The sequence below is a fragment of the Vombatus ursinus genome, unplaced genomic scaffold (assembly GCF_900497805.2).
Source record: "Vombatus ursinus unplaced genomic scaffold, bare-nosed wombat genome assembly UNPS02005659.1, whole genome shotgun sequence".
In the NCBI taxonomy this organism is placed as follows: domain Eukaryota; kingdom Metazoa; phylum Chordata; class Mammalia; order Diprotodontia; family Vombatidae; genus Vombatus; species Vombatus ursinus.
In genome coordinates this window covers 18478212-18495639 of record NW_020945437.1, presented here as the reverse complement: position 1 = coordinate 18495639, position 17428 = coordinate 18478212, and the positions used below count along the sequence as shown (strand labels likewise).

Sequence of the window (17428 nt, the reverse complement as noted above, 5' to 3'; positions counted from 1 at the left end):
GGCATCTGTGAACTTGGGTTTATTTTTTCCATTTTATTACTATATGTCACTATAATGGTTTTATTTTGTAATCTTCATGTATTTTATTTTTTGCATTTAAGAACATGATTTGGATAAGGGGTGGGTTGGCTTCATCAGACCTTCAAAGGAGCCCATAACACAAGAAAGGTTCAGAACTTCTGATTAATTTAATCCCCTAATTTTACAGATGAAAACACCAAGAAGAGATGATTTGCCCAAGGAAATGGTAACAGAGTGGGGGAAAGTATTAATCAGATTCCATCAGGAAAGAAGGTTTCCTGACCCTAGGCTAGTGTGTTGCATGTATTGTAAAACTGAAAATCTTTCATCATCCCTAATTGCAACATAGCCACAGAAGCTGGGCCATATTGGCCAGAAGCCCTGGCCTTCTGTTTACAAGCAGAAGGTTTCCAGAGAGAAAATAACCAACTGCCTTATCAAGACCAGAATGGTTCAGTCACCTGACTCCACTCTAGAGTTCCTGAGATTGGCTAGAGATAGCGATGTGTTTGTCCATTGGCTGAGATGCAACCCATTCCACTCTCCAGTGCCCTCTGTCAACCTCTTCCCTCCTGATCACCCTGAACCTTGGGGACCAGTCTATAAATAACCAGGCTATTTGCAAATCCACTAGCATCTCCCTGAGCAGATACATTGGAAGAACCAGCAATGCAGGTCCTGAATAAATCCTATCCCAGAAACTGCCTGCTCACTGTTATGGACAGGTATTCAGCCACCGTGAGGAACATGGAGCAGGTGGTCATGATTCCCAGCCTCCTGAGGGACATGGTCCTAGAAGACCCCACAAATGAGACAGGTATCCACGATCTCTACAGCTCCTATACCATGCTCAAGTCCATCCGAGTGGATGTGGACAATGGGCTTCTGCCCAAGGAAGAGTGGAAGGCCAAGATCACTGACTCAGATGAGGAGGAAGAGGAAGATGAAGAGAAGAGAGGGGAGGAGCTGGACCTGGAAGCTCAGTTTCATCTTCACTTCTCCAGTCTCCATCACATCCTCACCCATTTGACCCTGAAGGCCAATGAAGTGACAAAGAAATACGAAGAAATAACTGGACTGACGTTGTAGATCCCAGTATCCTGCTCTCTGTTAGGTGAGTCACTGAGCCCAAGCCGAGGGGAGTCTGGATGGAGACCCTCACCTAGGAGGAAGGAAACGTTGTAGGAGCAGAACATGGATAGTAGAATAAGGAGCATCTAGCCCTTGATAGCTTCTTACAAAGCTCTTTCTTTACAATCCCTTTATGAGGTAGGTAGGGCAAATATAACCCTCATTTAATAGATGAGGAAACTGAAACCCAGAGAGGTTTGTCCAAGGTCACAGAAGTAATGTTGTAGAAAGAACCCTGAATTTGGCATTAGGATGCTTAGGTTCAGCTAAGACCTTGGGCAGATCATTTAGCATCTCCAGGCCTCAGTTTCCACATCTGTAACATAAGGGGTTGATGGCGTCTGAGGTCCCTTCCACTTCTAACATTTTGTGGTCCCTCTCCTCTCTTTGTCTCTGTGTATCTTTCTCTCTCTGTCTCTTCTCCTCTCTCTCTCTCTCTCTCTCTCTCTCTTTCTCCTCACCTCTTTGGTGCCTTTATCCCTAAATCTGTTTTACTCCCTGTAACAACAGGAAGTCCTTTACACTGTTCACAATACTTTTGCTGTCATACAATTTCAGAATGTCTGGGAGTTTTAACATTTTGTGTATGACCACTATGACTGTTGATATTATTTTGCAAGGCAACCCTGACTCATCCAAGGTCTCAGCTCTCATTCTGACTTTTCCTGGCAGTTCCAAAGGTGTCTTTGTTTATCTTCATGATTCCAGCACTCCCAGAGGCGGCCTGTATGACGGACAGCAAGCCTTCCTAAGTTAGGCCCAGGGTATCAGCTACCTCCCTAGCCCCTGGACCTTCAGGCATCTTTGTTTTTCTCCACACCACCTCCGCTGACCTTTTTTGCTATTTGCTCAGTTAGCTAGGGTTCTCCAACCCCTGACAGCTCTTTAATACTGGTCCTAACCCTAAGGTGGCCTACAAGATAGGTTTGAAGGCTAAATCTACCCATCAGATATTGCCCTCATTTCCACCTTGGGAAACATCAATGATTTAGAGCCAAATAGGGCTGTTGCTGCCCCTCAACTCATATTATGTGGGATTTTTCTTCTCTGTTCAAATAGCATTGAATTAACAGGTCTTTGTGTAAGGAAACAAAGAATTCAATATCAGAAGTACAAAGATAGGCATTTAAAACCAATATGCAACTGGAGTTTGAGACCATTGGGTTAGCCAACACAGGAGGATTTTCCTGTCTCCAGAGGCACCCCGTAAGTAGATACATGCAGACATGCACACACACATATGCACATGCATACACATGAACACACACACACACACACACACAACTGGGAGTTGACCCAGTAGCCCTCTTCTATGAGTACATTCTCACATGGTTCTATTTCCTATCACTTTATATACAGCGGTTCACAAAATTATGCTTCCTGTGAGCACAGAGCTGTTCATTTCTTCCTGGGTATTCTGCAATTTGTGTGACTAACACCAGGAGGCTTGGGTCTTGTGCTCCGAACAGCTTCTTGTATGGAGTTACAACAGTATTACATATTTATATAACATTTTGGGGGTAGCTGGGTGGCACAGCAGATAGAGCTCTGGGCCTGGAGCCAAGAAGACTCACCCAGCCTCAGACACTTACTAGTTGTGTGACCCTGGGCAAGTCACTTAACTCTGATTGTCTCACCAAAAAGCAAAAAAAAAAAACAAACCAAACATTCAAGAGATAGAATTTCTGGGCAATTTAATCATTTTATTAATAAAATATTATTTATTAATTAATAATAATTTAATCATGTTATTAATAATTTTAATAAAAGAATGGTCATTTGGCCATTTCTCTGTTAGACCAAAGACAATCATGGCAGAGGGCTCACCCCTTATATGCCTATTAGAAGAAGGGTGTTCCAGAGGGTGACAATTAACTCTGATTGGTTAACAATTAATGTAAGAATTAATATTACAATGAGGGGCTGGACCTGAACTTTGATAACATCATCTACTTCCAAGTTACCCCCAGCCTTGGGCAATCTATTCAAAGAATTTATCCCCACCTAAACATGAGTAGAACACAATGGCTTCCCCACCTAGGTAGGGTCTGGATAGAAGAGAAGGTTAGCTCAACTTTCAGACTGAGGTCCTGAAATGAGGATAAAAGAAAAAGAGGGAAATCTGAATTTCCCCAAATCACTGGTTATTAATAATCATGTCTCTCAATGACTTGTCTGGGGTCACATAGCTAGTTAATATCTGAGGTCAGATTTGAACTTAGGAAGAGCTAATCACTGCACCAGCTAGTTGCCCTAATTCATGATCTTAGGTGTTTTTAAATACTATGCCTGTGTTCCCAAAGAGATAAAAAAAAAATTCACTACCTTTTTTATTGCTGAGTCTTTCAGTTTAATTTCTATCTGGGTAGGAATTCTTTCAGTAATAGCCCTGAAAAGTGATCACTCAGTCTCCCTGAAGACCTCCAATGACAGTGAACTCATTATCTTACAAGGCAGCCCATGGCTATTAGAATAATGCCTGTGGTGCTATAAGATTTGAAAAAATGCCTTCCTTTTTAATTTTTTAAAAAATTAAAAAAATTTTTTCTTTATTTTTAGGCAATTGGGGTTAAGTGACTCTCCCAAGGTTACACAGCTAGTAAGTGTCAAGTGTTTGGTCTGAAGTCAGATTTGAACTCAGGTCCTCTTGACTCCAGGGCTGGTGCTCTATCCACTGCACCACCGAGCTGCCCCCAAAAATGCCTTCCTCATGATCTCCAGTGCTTAGCCCAGTCCTAGCACATAGTAGGTGCTTAATAAATGCTTATTGATTGATTGACATCCCTTTGAAGTAGGGGGTATTACTATTATCTACATCATATCATTTTAAAAAATCATTTTCTCATTTGACAAATGAGAAACTGAGGTCAGAGAAATTAAGAGGACAGTCTAATGGTCACAAACAGCTAATAAGTATTAGAATTGAAACTCAAAACTATTTCTCTCCTGACTCCATGTCCTTTCTTGCTGTCCTACGTGGACTCTACTTGTCAGAAAATTCTTCTTGATCTTGGGCTGAAATCAGTACAACTTCTCCATAATAAATAGCCCTTCAAATATTGGAAGTGAGTCATCCTATCACCCTCTTCCCTCAAGTCTCCTGTTGACCAGGCACAAACATCCCACCTTCTTAACTGATGTCCAGACAGCATGTTTTTGAGTCTCCTCATATTGCTGGTTGAATCTCCTCTGAATGTGCTCCAGCTTATCAATGCCTTGTTCATAATGGCATTCCAGTGTCTCGTGATTACCTAACAGGACCAAATAGAAAGTGCTTTTTTGGGCATTTAATGTTCTTCACAACCTGGCCTCTTCCTCCCTTTCCAGTCTTCTTAGACTTTGCATCCCACCATTGACTCTGGGGTCCAGCCATTCTTGTTCTTCTTCTCCCCAACATTCATTTCCCATCTCCGGGATTTTGTACTGGCTCACTCTCTATACCTTCACTCCTTGACATTCCTGCCTTTTTTCAACACTCAGCTCAACTGCCACCTTCGTCTGCAGGAGGCTTTCCCAGTTTCCCCAACTCCTTGAGCCTTCCCTTCCATGTCATCTCTCCCATTAGTATGTAAGCTCCTTGAGGACAGGGACTATTTTTGTGTTTTTGCCTTTCTTTGTATTCCTGGTGCTTAGTAGTTCCTGGCCCCTAATAACGATTACTTGATCACTTATTGTTGATCAAGTGATTGATGTGGTCTGATCAAGATTCGATTCAGGCAAGATGAAATAGATAGAGCCCTGGCCATGGAGTCAGAAGGCCTGAGTTTAAATTCTAGCTTTGCCATTTACTAGCAGGATAACTGAAAATTCTGGAAATAGGGGAAATTCTGGCAGAGAAAGTAACGGACAGTAAGAACCAGGCAGAGTGTAGAAGGGGAGGGAAAACAGAGGGGAAATGAAGATAACATAATCCTATTCATGTGTCCTGTGTCAAGTTATCATCTTCACATCTATAGATGAGAGTATTGGATCACAAGATCTCTATGGTCTTCTCTACAGATAAATCTACAGCTATAGGACCTATCACCTCCCTTAGCCTTACTCATGCAGGCTATGATGGCTCAAAACATGTGCCACAAATAGTTTTCCTAATAACTGCCCATATGTACACCCTTTTGGTGGAAGGTAGTTTCCCAACAACAGGACAAGTAGGATAAGTGTATTAACACCATGTTTGTAGATTGAAGACACTGAAGTTGAGAGAGAGGAGGCAACCTGTCCATAACCCTGCCTCCAATAAATGGCAACGTCAGAATTGGAACTCAGACCTTCTGATTCGATGGCCAGCCGGCGCTCTTTCTATTTCATCATGATCTGCCTGAATTTGAATTAGATTAAGCCAAACTCTTGGCGACAATGCATGTGTGCGAATTGAGGTAGGGTATTAATCAGTGTACGATCTCATCACATGGAGGAAAGTACTGACCTGTGTTTTCTTTTTTTATCTAATCCCCTAGACTTCTCCACAACTTGTTTGGCTGAAGACAGCAGCCCCAGGCATGAACAATAAAAGGCTCACGGGCACTGTGCCAGGACGCTTGCTGGGGGCTGCAGAGAAGACTACTCGGTCAAGTGTGCTGCTTCCCTGGCTACCCATCTGGGACATTCCTCACTACCATATCTGCCAGGAACCAGAAGATCCTTGTCAACACTTTTGAAGACCAACTCCAAGCCTGACTCCCCCGGGTCAAGTTAGTGGGGTTGGTGGGGGGTTTGCAGGGGACAGGAAGAGACCCTTTCATCTTTATTTTGCCTGAAGCTGCTTTTTCTCCCATCCTACTTATGTCCTCTAGCTTTTGCCTCTCATGTACTTCCTGATGGTGACTACCTTGAGGTTAAAAGTGGTAGGATTTCCTTAAGGTAAAGAGTCAGGAGAGCCTGCCAGCCCCACTCCCGCCTCCCCCCTCCCAGAACCACCGATGATCTGTATTAAAGAGTTTATGAACCACATCTTCCTACCTTTGTGTGCGAAACCCTCCAGCAGAGCAACATGTCTGGGTCAATTTGGGGGAATGTTATACTTTTCTTGGTTTGAATCTTCATTCATAAATTTGGGGACCCCCTACCTTCTAGAAAAAACATATTTCTCTCCTCTCAGAAGGTGGATTACAGATATGGAATGCTGTATACAGCGAGTCACAGTTGATAAGTGTTTGTTTTGCCGAAGTGTTTTTTTTTTTTGTTTGTTTGTTTGAAGGAGGAGTCGGGGAAGGGAGGAAATGTCACAAGCCAGAGTTCTGTTAGCTGTAATTACTGGAAAGTGACAATGATGTAAAAAAAAAACAAAAAATTAAAAAATAAAACCTTTTTAAAAAGCAAAAAAGATGTGGTCCGTTTTTTTAAAATTTCATTTTATTTTCAGTTCCAAATTCTGTCCCCCTCCTTCCCTCATTTCCCACCCATTGAGAAGGCAAGAAAAACAAAATCCATTACAAATATGTATAGTCATGCGAAACAAATCTCTGCATTAGCCATGTCCAAAAACAGAAAGAGAAAAAGAAAAAAGAAAAGAAAATATGTTTTCATCCGCCCTCTTGAGTCCACCAGCTCTCTATCTGGAAATGGATAGCATGTTTCATCATGTGTCCTCTGGAATTGTAGTTGGTCATTATGTTGATCAGTTACTAAGTCTTTCAGAGTTAATTATCTTTATAACATTGTTGTTATTGTATAAATTATTCCTCTGGTTCCGCTTACTGCACTCTACATTAGTTCATGGAAGTCTTGACAAATTTCTGAAACCATCCTATTCATTGTTTCTTATATCGCAAGAGTTTTCCGTCACATTCGTACCATAACTTATTCAGCCATTCTCCAGCTGATGGGCGTCCCCTCGGTTTCTAATTATTTACTATTAAAAAAAGAGCCGCCATAAATATTTTAATATGTATGGGATCTTGTCCTCATTTTTTGATCGCTTTGGGGTATAGATCTAGTAGTGATATCAATGGATGGGGAGGATACACACAGTTTAATAGCTTTTGGGGCATTTTTGATGTGGTCTGTGGTTGAAAAAAATATCTATTTGCTAGCCAGCTTAGGAGACTGGCACAATTTCTTACCTGAAAGCACACTGTCCATAATCTATCAAAGGAAAGTTTTATTAAAAGGAAAGAAGAAGCAATAAGTAAATTATAGTATTTCCACGTCTGACAAGTTCACATATTCAGTGTCCCCCAAGGTACATTAGTGCTTATTATGCTGTAAGAGATAATGAAAGGGATGCTTTTAGAGAAATGAGAAAAGATTTGTGTGAACTGATGCGTGAACTGACGTATGAACTGGGCAGAACTAGGAGAACAATTTATAAAATAACAGAAATATTGTAATGACAAACAACTTGGAAAGACTTAGGAATGCCAATCAACACAATGACCTACCACAATTCCAGAGGACTGAAGATGAAACACGAAAACCACCTCCTTAGAGAGAGGTGATAAACTCAGAGATTAGATTGAAGTATATTTTGAGGGGACATGTCCAATGCTTGTTTTTTGCTTGACTATACATATTTATAACAGGGGTTTTGTTTTCCTTGTTTTCTCAGTGGGGGAGGAGGAGATATATGGGAGAGGGAGATGTAGAGCTGAAGATAAAATTTATTAAAAAAAAAAAAGCCTGTGTTCCTATCCTTGTTGAGGCAAGGTTACAATCAATGGAAAAGCACTTATTAAGCACCTACTATGCACCAGGCACTGTGCTAGGAATTGGGAATACAAAGACAAAAATGAAACAGTCCTTGCCCTCAATGAGCTTACATTCTAATGGAGGCAATCAGTACATATATACTTATATAACGGATAAATATAAAGATATAAATGATAAATATAAAGTTGTTAAAAGATGGAGGTAGTTTCAGGGGGAGGGCATTATCAGGGAGATAAGGAAAGACTAATGTAGAAGCTGCTTCTACATCAAGGGAAGAAGAAAGGGACTTTATGAGGAAGAGGTGAGATGGCCAGTGCATGTGGAAGGGCCAGTGCAAAGGCAAGGAGATGAAAGATGGAGTACCCTGTATGGGGAAAAGAGAGAAGGCCAGTTGGATTGGATCTCTGATTGTGGGAGGGGGAATAATCTCCAGGTAGGTTAGAAAGACTGGGGTCAGATTGTAAAGGGCTTTAAAGTCTAAAAAGAGGAGTTTATACTGTATCCTAGAGCCTTCTGATCTGGTATTTGTCTGGTCAGTCACAGTCAGACACACTGTACCTTGACCTCAGCATAGTGGTGCCATCTTGGTTCTCTTCGAGAACGAACACCAACCAACCAAGCAGAGGCAGCAAGGAGCCAGTGGAGTTGGTTGGGTAGGGGAGTGAGATGGTCAGATCTGGACATGAGGCAAATCGCTCCGGCAGTAGCAGCATGTGGGATGGACCGGAGGGGTGAGAGGCAAGGAGACTGGTTAAGACGCTGTTGCAATGGTCTAGATGAGAGATGATGAGGGCCTGAACTAAGGTGGCAGCTCTGTGAGTGAACTGGATGCACGGGGTGGCGGGGGAGAGGCAGGAGTCAAAGACAGTGCTTAGGTCATGAACCTCAAGGAATGGATGGTAGTGCCTTTGACGGAAGCAGGAAAGTTGAAAGAGAGGAGAGTTTGGGGGAAAGATGAGATCGGGTTTGCTCAGTTTAGTTACAAGTCTCCTCTGCAGAGCTCACAGGTCTAGCCGTGAAGTTTGAGGACAGGGATTCCCCCTTGGTTGTGGCACCCTGTCCACACCCAGTGAGACTCATGCATCAGACCTACAACTCTGTCCCATCAGTTCCATGAGAGTATCCAACAGAGATTCTGGTGGCTTGCGGGATTGAAATTTCTCCCTAAATTGAATAACCTTTCTGTTTTTCAACATTAAGGTTGGGTGACCCTTCCTACTGGTCTAGAGGCTAAGGTGCCTCAACTCCTCTCCAATCCACTCTCCTCGCTCACTTGTGTCGTTTCAGTCGTGTCTGACTCTTCGTGACCCCATTAGGAGTTTTCTTGGCAGAGATACTGGAATGGTTCGCCATTTTCTTCTCCAGCTCATTTGACAGATGAGGAAACTGAAGCAAACAAGGCTGAGTGACTTGCCCAGGGTCACACAGCTAATATGTGTCTGAGGCCAAATTTGAACTCACAAAAATGAGTCTTTCTGACTCCAGGTCTAGTATTCTCTCCACTGAGTCACCTAGCTGCCCCGCTAGTGGGCTGGTATAATTATATGGAGATTAATAATTAGTGGAGATGATTAATAATTAATTTTATTTATAAATATACATAATTATGTATTAATATGAATAATTAATGGAGATAAACCTCTACCCAATGTGATTTAAATACCCCAGCCATTTAATGGTATTTAAATATCACTGGGTGGAGGTCTATCTCATTAATAAGTGTACCTGTCTTTGGGATTTTCCATTGAGAGTAAGAATCAGATAAAGCCTGATTACATTTATGTTAGAGGCAGCTAGGTGGTGAAGTGGAGAGAACACTGGGCTTGGAAGTTCAAATCTGGTTTCAGACACTTGCTAGCTGTGTAACCCTGGGTAAATTACTCAACCTTGTTTGCCTCAGTTTCTTCATCTGTAAAATGGGCTGGAGAAGGAGATGGGAAACCACTCCAGTATCTTTGCCAAGAAAACCCCAAATGGGGTCACGGAGAGTTGGACACAACTGAACAACACAACAACATTTACATTAACTGAAATAGAATGTCTTAGAACTCTCATTGGGAAGAGAAAAATAGCCCCTGAAAAGGGGACTTCCGACAGAGGGACAGGTCTATTTCAGCATTCACATCAATAATAAATGTTTATTGACTATCAAGTACCAAGATGGCAGATGATCAGGCATTGGTAGAATCAGGGCTGGTTGCCTTGTCCTTATGCTTCTGGAGAGGAGATGTTACTGCAGAGGACTATGGGTAGGCTAGACCTTGCTACCCTAAAGGACTATGAGAAATTTCCATTCCCATGAGAACCCTTTCTGCCAGTAGCTGGAACAACAGAACATCCCTACTCAAATTGCCACAAGTCAATTATTTGCAAATACGTAACTTTTTTCTCAGAGTATTCCCAAAACTCCCACTTACTGCTGAGCTTCACTATTTTGTATGCCTTCATTAATCTCCCAACTTTGTACCACCCTCATTTAATTTTTCTGTGTTCTCAAAAGATTAAAAATTCTTCAGCTATAATTAGCTCAGTTCATTTGGCTAAGACATCTGGTTAGTGTGTCCATGATCTGGGACTTTCCTTTCGGCCACAAGTGATAAAAACGCCTTGGCAAAGTCAGAGAATGCAGAGTGGTAAATGAATCCTCAACAATTTTGGAGCTGTTACATCAACAGATATAACTGTGGGGAGGAGCTGTTTTCCCACATCAACATTCCAGGGCCCATCTTGGTGAGGGCTAGATTCCTTCCTAGGCTGCCTCAATTGGACTGCCAAAAAATTCAAGTATGGCTTGGTCAACACATTCTTCTGAAAAGGATCCCAGTATAAGCACCAGCCCTTAAGTCAGGAGGACCTGAGTTCAAATACAGCCTCAGACCAAACACTTGACACTTATTAGCTGTGTGACCCTGGGTAATTCACTTAACCCCAATTGCCTAAAAAAGAAAAGGGCCCCAACAGATCCCTGTTGGGATTTCCCTCTTTTATTTATAGCACTCAATGTAAGCTGGTTCTGGCTTTTGAGGGTGGTGCTTCCAGTTTGAAGCTAGCTTGTGATGTCAGTACTTGGTATGTTTTTATTAACTGTTTGAGATGTATAATAATAATAGCTAGCATTTATATAGCACCTGCTATGTACCAGGAACTGTGCCAAGTGCTTTACAAATATTATCTCATTTGATCCTCCCAACACCTCTAGGAGGTAGGTGCTATTATTATCCCCATTTTACAGGTGAGGAAACTGAGGCAAACAGAGGTTAAAGTGACTTGCCCAATGTCACAGAGTGCCTGTCACATAGTAGGTGCTTAATAAATTGATAGTGTCTGAGGCCAGATTTGAATTTAGGTCTTCGTGATTCCAGGCCCACACCTCTATCCACTGTGCCACCTCGATCCGTTGACACAGGGTTTTGATGTGTCTGTCTCTGGTGACTGCATTTAGGTGAATTTGGCTTGCAGGGGTCTTGACCCTTTGTGATGCGGTGGCTTTGGTATTCACTGAAGGTCTTAAGATGTGAGTTTAGTTGCACTCTGGTCTCTTGGAAAGCTGCAGGCTTTCTTGTCTTGACAATGGTGATGTCTGTTAGTTTTGTCAGACAGCCCTAGAATTTCCTGGCCCTGGCTGCTGGCTCTTTGTCAGGCCTACAGTCAGCTACGGCTGTCTGTCCTTCTACTACACCTTCCTGATTTATATAAATGTGATCTTGTAACCTGAGAGGGGTTGGCACTAAGTACCCCTGCCCTTTCTGAGAAAGACACTGCCAGCTTATTGTTTGCATACTCTATTCATTTTTAGAATTTATGACTCCAGGAAAGGTCTTTCGATCTGGATAAAAGATGGACACTTGAAAAAAAAATTGCAAACCAAGAAATAAACCATTAGCAGAAGTGGCACATAGATGCTTCAGTGGATTGAGCATTGTACCTGGAGTGAGGAAGACCTCAATTCAAATCCAGCCTCAGACACTTACTAGCTGTGTGACCTGGGCAAGTCACTTAACCCTGTTTGCCTCAGTTTCCTCTTCTGTAAAATGAGCTGGAGAAGGAAATGGCAAACCAGTCCAGTGTTTTTGCCAAGAAAACCCCAAACGAAGCCATAAAGAGTCAGATGTGACTGAAAACAACTGAACAACAATAGGAGACCGAGGAGGGAGGGGTTGGGAGGTGGGAGATGGAAATGGTATTCCTAAAGCCCAAATAATTTAATGTTGAGGGCCTGACAAAGGTAGAATCGAAATGGATTTCAGAAACTCCTGTTAATCTTTATGAGTCCGTGGATGATTGAATGCTTGCTAGTGTTTGTTTTAACTTTCATGTATATATCCGTGTGTGTGTGTGTATGCATGTGAACACTCACACACATATGGGCAGCTAGGTGGCACAGTGGATAGAGCACCAGGCCTAGAGTCAAGAAGACCTCAGTTCAGACACTAACTAGTTGTGTGATCCTGGGCAAGTCACTTAACCCCTGTCTGCCTCAGTTTCCTCATCTGTAAAATGATCTAGAGTAGGAAATGGCAAACTACTCCAGTATCTCTGCCACAAAAACCCCAAATGGGGTTACGAAGAGTCAGACATGACTGAAAGGGACTGAACAACAATAAAAATATATTCATAGACACATGTATATGATTAACTGCTGCTGCTAATCAGTTTCAAATAAAAACAGGAATTCTCCCAATTTGAGGTCTTCTTTTCCCCTAATCGAGTTGCTCCAGGGCTAAGGCAGATTATGTCAATTGCCAAGAGAAAACAACATTCTCTTGCTTCTGAGATTTGTTGAAAAGACTAAATTTATGATAACATATATTTAAGAATCAAATAAAATGAATTTTTGAAAATGAATTTGTAAATTACAATGGAAACAAAAATCAAGTTTGTACTGAATTTCACAGTGAAGTTTCTCAGAACTTACTCTGTATTGTTGAAATAGAAATGAAGAAATCCAACTATTTTTGAGGACACCTATTCTTTTATTCTCTCTTTTCTCATGGAGACTGTAGGGTAAAGGAGTCCCGCAGATCCTGTACTGATTTTGGTTATCTCTTATGTAACTGACAGGCATTTTTGAAGACTGAGCCGTAGAACCAAAAGTTCATTTTACCTGTCATTTCTTTCTTTCCTTCTCTTTTTTTTTTTGGCTTTTTGGTAAGGCAATCGGGGTTAAGTGACTTGCCCATGGTTACACAGCTGTAAGTGTCAAGTGTCTGAGGCTGCATTTGAACTCAGGTCCTCCTGACTCCAAGGCCAGAGTTCCATCCACTGTGCCACCTAGCTGCCCCTACCTATCATTTCTCAAGGCAAACTGTATAAGTCAATTTATTATTAGAAGCTATTTAGTCTCTTCCTCTTCCTTCTAGCAGCTCCTGTCTTTTAATTTTTCTTCTCCAAAATTAGAAAGGAAATTTTTGGGGGAAAGAGTCAATTTAAGTAAATGATTTGGTGGCACTCAATTGCTTAGCACATTGAAGCAAAGTATGTACATATCTAATAGTAATTCGGGTGGCTAAGCACCAGGACAGTGGGTAGAAAAAAGAGAACTGGAAAGCTGGAAGTTTCCATTTGGGATAACCCAGTAATAAAGTTATGTGATTGATTCAAGAAACTTTGCAAAAAGCCAAAATAAGCCAGTGCAGCCTGAACACTAGCATATTTAAAAATTACAACAACAAACCTTTAAAATAGGTCCATTAAACTTGTGTGATTTATATAATACACATAATATGGTATACATAAATGTATTAAATTGCATGACATGCAGAAACAGTAGGAAAAGAAAAAACTAGACCTAATGATACATTGAAACACATGACATGATTTGGAAGCAGAAAACTTTAAGATTAAGAAATTAAGTTTACTAATAGGAAAGTGAAATATTATAGACAAAAAGAAATCCAGTTACTTGCAACATACTTGGCCTGAATGGAAGACATTTGCAAACTATTAGCTATTCATAAAACTGAACAGTAAGATCAAAGTTAGAGCAAAATAAGAGACAGAAAAGCTTCTGCCCGTTGCCAACTGTGCAGGAGGCTTTCGGAAGAGCCAATTTCTCTCAGTTTAGAAGGGAACACAGGTAAGTGGGGGCAGTTTTGTTATTATCATGTCAAATTTAATATATACTTAAAAGCCTACATAAGAGACGTTCATGATTTCACATACAATCCTTTTTTCTGTTGTTTGTATTTTAAGTAGTTCACATTTGTTAAGTTTATAATTTAAAGACATTTAAAAGAGGAACAACTGCTTGCCAGGGCTCTGGGGAAGATCCTAATGATTTTCCATTCTAAATTCACAAAAACTGGTATCTTTATGTGGATTTGGAAAAAGAAGCTGGAATCATGGAGCAATCTTAGACTTGAGCAATTAAAGTTCAGATTTATGCTGGGCCTGATAGATTAGTAGGGGACAATTATCAACCACGGCACAGTTGTTCATAGTAAATGATGGACAATAGTATTATATTCTTGCAGTGGTGACATTACTGATAGTTTATACTGGTTTTTTTCCCTTTATTTTTCTTATAATAGTATTTTTTTTTCCAATTACATGTAAAGACAATTTTTAACATTCATTTTTTGAAAGATTTTGAGTTCCAAATTTTCCTTCCTCCCTTCTTTCCCCTTCCTCTCCCCAGGACAGCAAGCAATCCAATATAGGCTATACATGTTATGCTGGTTTTTAAATTTTTAGGCAACCGGGGTTAAGTGACTTGCCCAGGGTCACATAGCTAGTAATTGTCAAGTGTTTGGTCTGAGGCCAGATTTGAATTCAGGTCCTTCTGACTTTAGGGCCAGTGCTCTATCCACTGCGGCACCTAGCTGCTCCTTGTTTTTTTTTCCAATGCAACCACTACAGAATGTCAAAACTCAAAAACAAGTGCATGTTTTTTTTTTTTAATAATGTAGGAAATTTGGAAATGTATTCAATTTAACTGGTATTTGATGGAATTAAGTTGTTTCATGTTTTATATTTCAAATGTTCAGATCATTGACATTGATGCTGCTTATAAGTTTCAAGTATTATGGTTTTTATTAAGTATTATAAGCTATGTTGTTAATATTTGGGTATGATACCTAGTGATGCTTCTATCATATTAAGGGAGTCAGAATCCTCTTCGGTCTGAGGACTACAATAGCTTTATGATTCTAAGCCTTCTACTATGAAACATTTGTCTGGGAGACATGGTGATCTCTGGTAAATGATTAAATATTTAACGGTGTAGATGTTGATACATCAAGAATTATTTTGTTTTTTGCAAAGTTAAAAGGCAATAAGAATTATCTAGAAATGGTCCATATACTGAAAAAAACTGTCAGAAATAGAAAAAAATTTAAGTACAATTAGGAGTGAAGCAGACCTTAACTAATCATGATCCCAAATGAGTGGCTTCCAACAGAATGAAGGACAAGTGCATTTATAGCTAATAAATTCAGGTGGCTGGAACATCTTTATAAATGTTAAGCCTAAAAATAAACTGAAACCAGAAATGCTATCAGTAGTCCTCTGGACACGGTAATTAGAAAATTGGATTTGTATTTTAAAACTTCAGATTATGTTAAGAAGGCTTCGTGGATATAAAATTTATACAACTAGATACGAATATCTGCACAAATCATCAAAAGTTATCTAAGTTCTGTTCCTCTTTTCCAATCAGATGGGAGGATGGAGCTCTAGAGAAGTTTATTAGAATCTGGTAATGAATTCAGATCTTTTTTCCTTTGCAATAATGAGTATATAGAATCAATTTTAAGAACATAAAAAGCATAGTTTGAAGAACATGTAATTCACAAGTAGCAGGACTATATGGAATGTTACCAAAACTAATGGCTGCTTATATTGCAAATTTGGGTATTTGTTTCTGGGAAACTGAACCCTATGGACTGAATGCTAATGTTTTGTCATCTACAATGCTGCAAACAAATCCCAGTATCTGCTGGTATAGTTGTTAACTTAAAGACAATTGAATCTCATCTTACTTGGAAGAATTGGAACTTTCTTATGAGGTGGAATCCCTAGGCTAAGTCTGACTTATTGCTTATGATCTTGGTAAAAGTATTTATGTAGACAAATCAGTAATTCATCCTGCAAAGACAAAATGCCAGCAGCTGCCAAGTGGGAATTGTATAGCACATCCATAATTAAACCCATTCCATGTGAACGTAGATTGCTGGGAAGGTCAGGCAATCTCGACAATCTCACTAAGGCAGTCATGGGATCCCCTTGACATATTTCTCATTATTCATCTCTTCTTTGAACAGGTGTCCTACCTTTCAGATCACAAGCCCTTGAGTAATATGAAGTAATGATGCATCAATCAATTGCTCCATAAAAATCCCTGACCATTGCCTGGGATCAATTGAGGAGGCTCTGCTCCAACATACCTATTAAAGGTCACTCTGTGACTTTCTCCAACAGCTCAATAGGGGTATAACAATGTTCTCTTTTATGTACTCTCTAGCAGTGAAGTCCTCTGACCAACGAAGGCAATATCCCCAAATCCTTAGGAGGTTTGTTCTCACTAAGTAGCCCTGAATCCACGATGAGGATTCAGATGGCATCTTGTAAAGCTAGATCTTAAATCTGTTATTTCTCCAGTCTCCAGGATATTTTCCTTCCTTCTCCCTTGAGTTCAATGCCTGGTCTACAGAATTTCCACCATAACTCCTGCCCTCCTACTAGAGGACTTCAACATACATACCAAGGCTCCTTTAAATACACTAACTTCACAGCTCTCCTCTGTTCCACCTCAGCTGCATGGACCTTGATCTTGTCATCACCCATAAGAATTCCACCTCCACGTTTATGAACTTAAAGTTCTTTTATCTGATCATAATCTTTTGTCATTCCCTCTCTCCCTATGCCTTATGACCCTAACCCTGTTCTGCATCCTCAGTGTGATCTCCAGTGTCTCCATTCCTCAGTTCTTTTATGAGCCATAATCTTGCACTGGCTAGACCATCCGGCCTTTCTTATCTTGACCTCTTGATCAATCAGTCTGATACTATCCTTTACATTCAAATTCTTTGCTCCCTTGTCCAACCACTGTTTACACCTTGCTAAGACGCAACCCTAGATCCAACCCAACCTGGATCCTGGACCTCCTTCATTCCTATTCATATGCTACTGAATGGAGCTGGAGGAAATCATGATGACTTGGCCCATTACAGATTTGTTAACAGAACCTTAAACAGGTCCTCAATGCAGTTAGCCAGTCTTTTTATATCACCCTAACTGATTTGTGATCTCACTCACTCCAGTGGCTATTCCAAACCTTCCACCATCATCTTTCCAGTCACCAGGGCCTACAACCTTGAAACAACTGATTCCTCACTTGCCCTCTCACCAATATCCAATGTGTTGTCAAGTCTTGTCATTTCTATCTTCCCAACCCCTTGTATAGACAGTTCTCTCCACTCACATAGTAACCACCACAGTGAAGGCTCTCACCATCTATACCTAGCCTGTTGCAACAGCCTTTCTATTGGCCTTCTTGCCCATTGGCCTTCTTGCCAAGTCTCCCCATTCCAATCCATTCTCCCCTCAGGTAACAAAGTGATTTTCCGAAAGCATAAGTCTTGCCCCACCCCCCTCAATAAACTCCAATGGCTCCCAATTACCTCCATGA

At 40.7% G+C, this 17428-nt stretch overlaps 1 protein-coding gene across 1 annotated transcript; it reads left to right on the top strand.

Annotated features, from left to right (window-relative positions):
* Positions 1-675: 675 nt before the first annotated feature.
* THRSP (thyroid hormone responsive) lies at positions 676-6387 on the top strand. Its single transcript, XM_027848331.1, has 2 exons — positions 676-1135; positions 5610-6387. Exon 1 carries the CDS (start codon positions 691-693, stop codon positions 1108-1110), a length of 420 nt encoding a protein of 139 aa, XP_027704132.1. The 5' UTR covers positions 676-690; the 3' UTR covers positions 1111-1135; positions 5610-6387.
* Positions 6388-17428: the final 11041 nt, after the last annotated feature.

Coding starts and splice junctions, on each gene's coding strand:
- THRSP (XM_027848331.1), top strand. CDS start 691: ATGCAGGTCCTGAATAAATCCTATCCCAGAAACTGCCTGCTCACTGTT.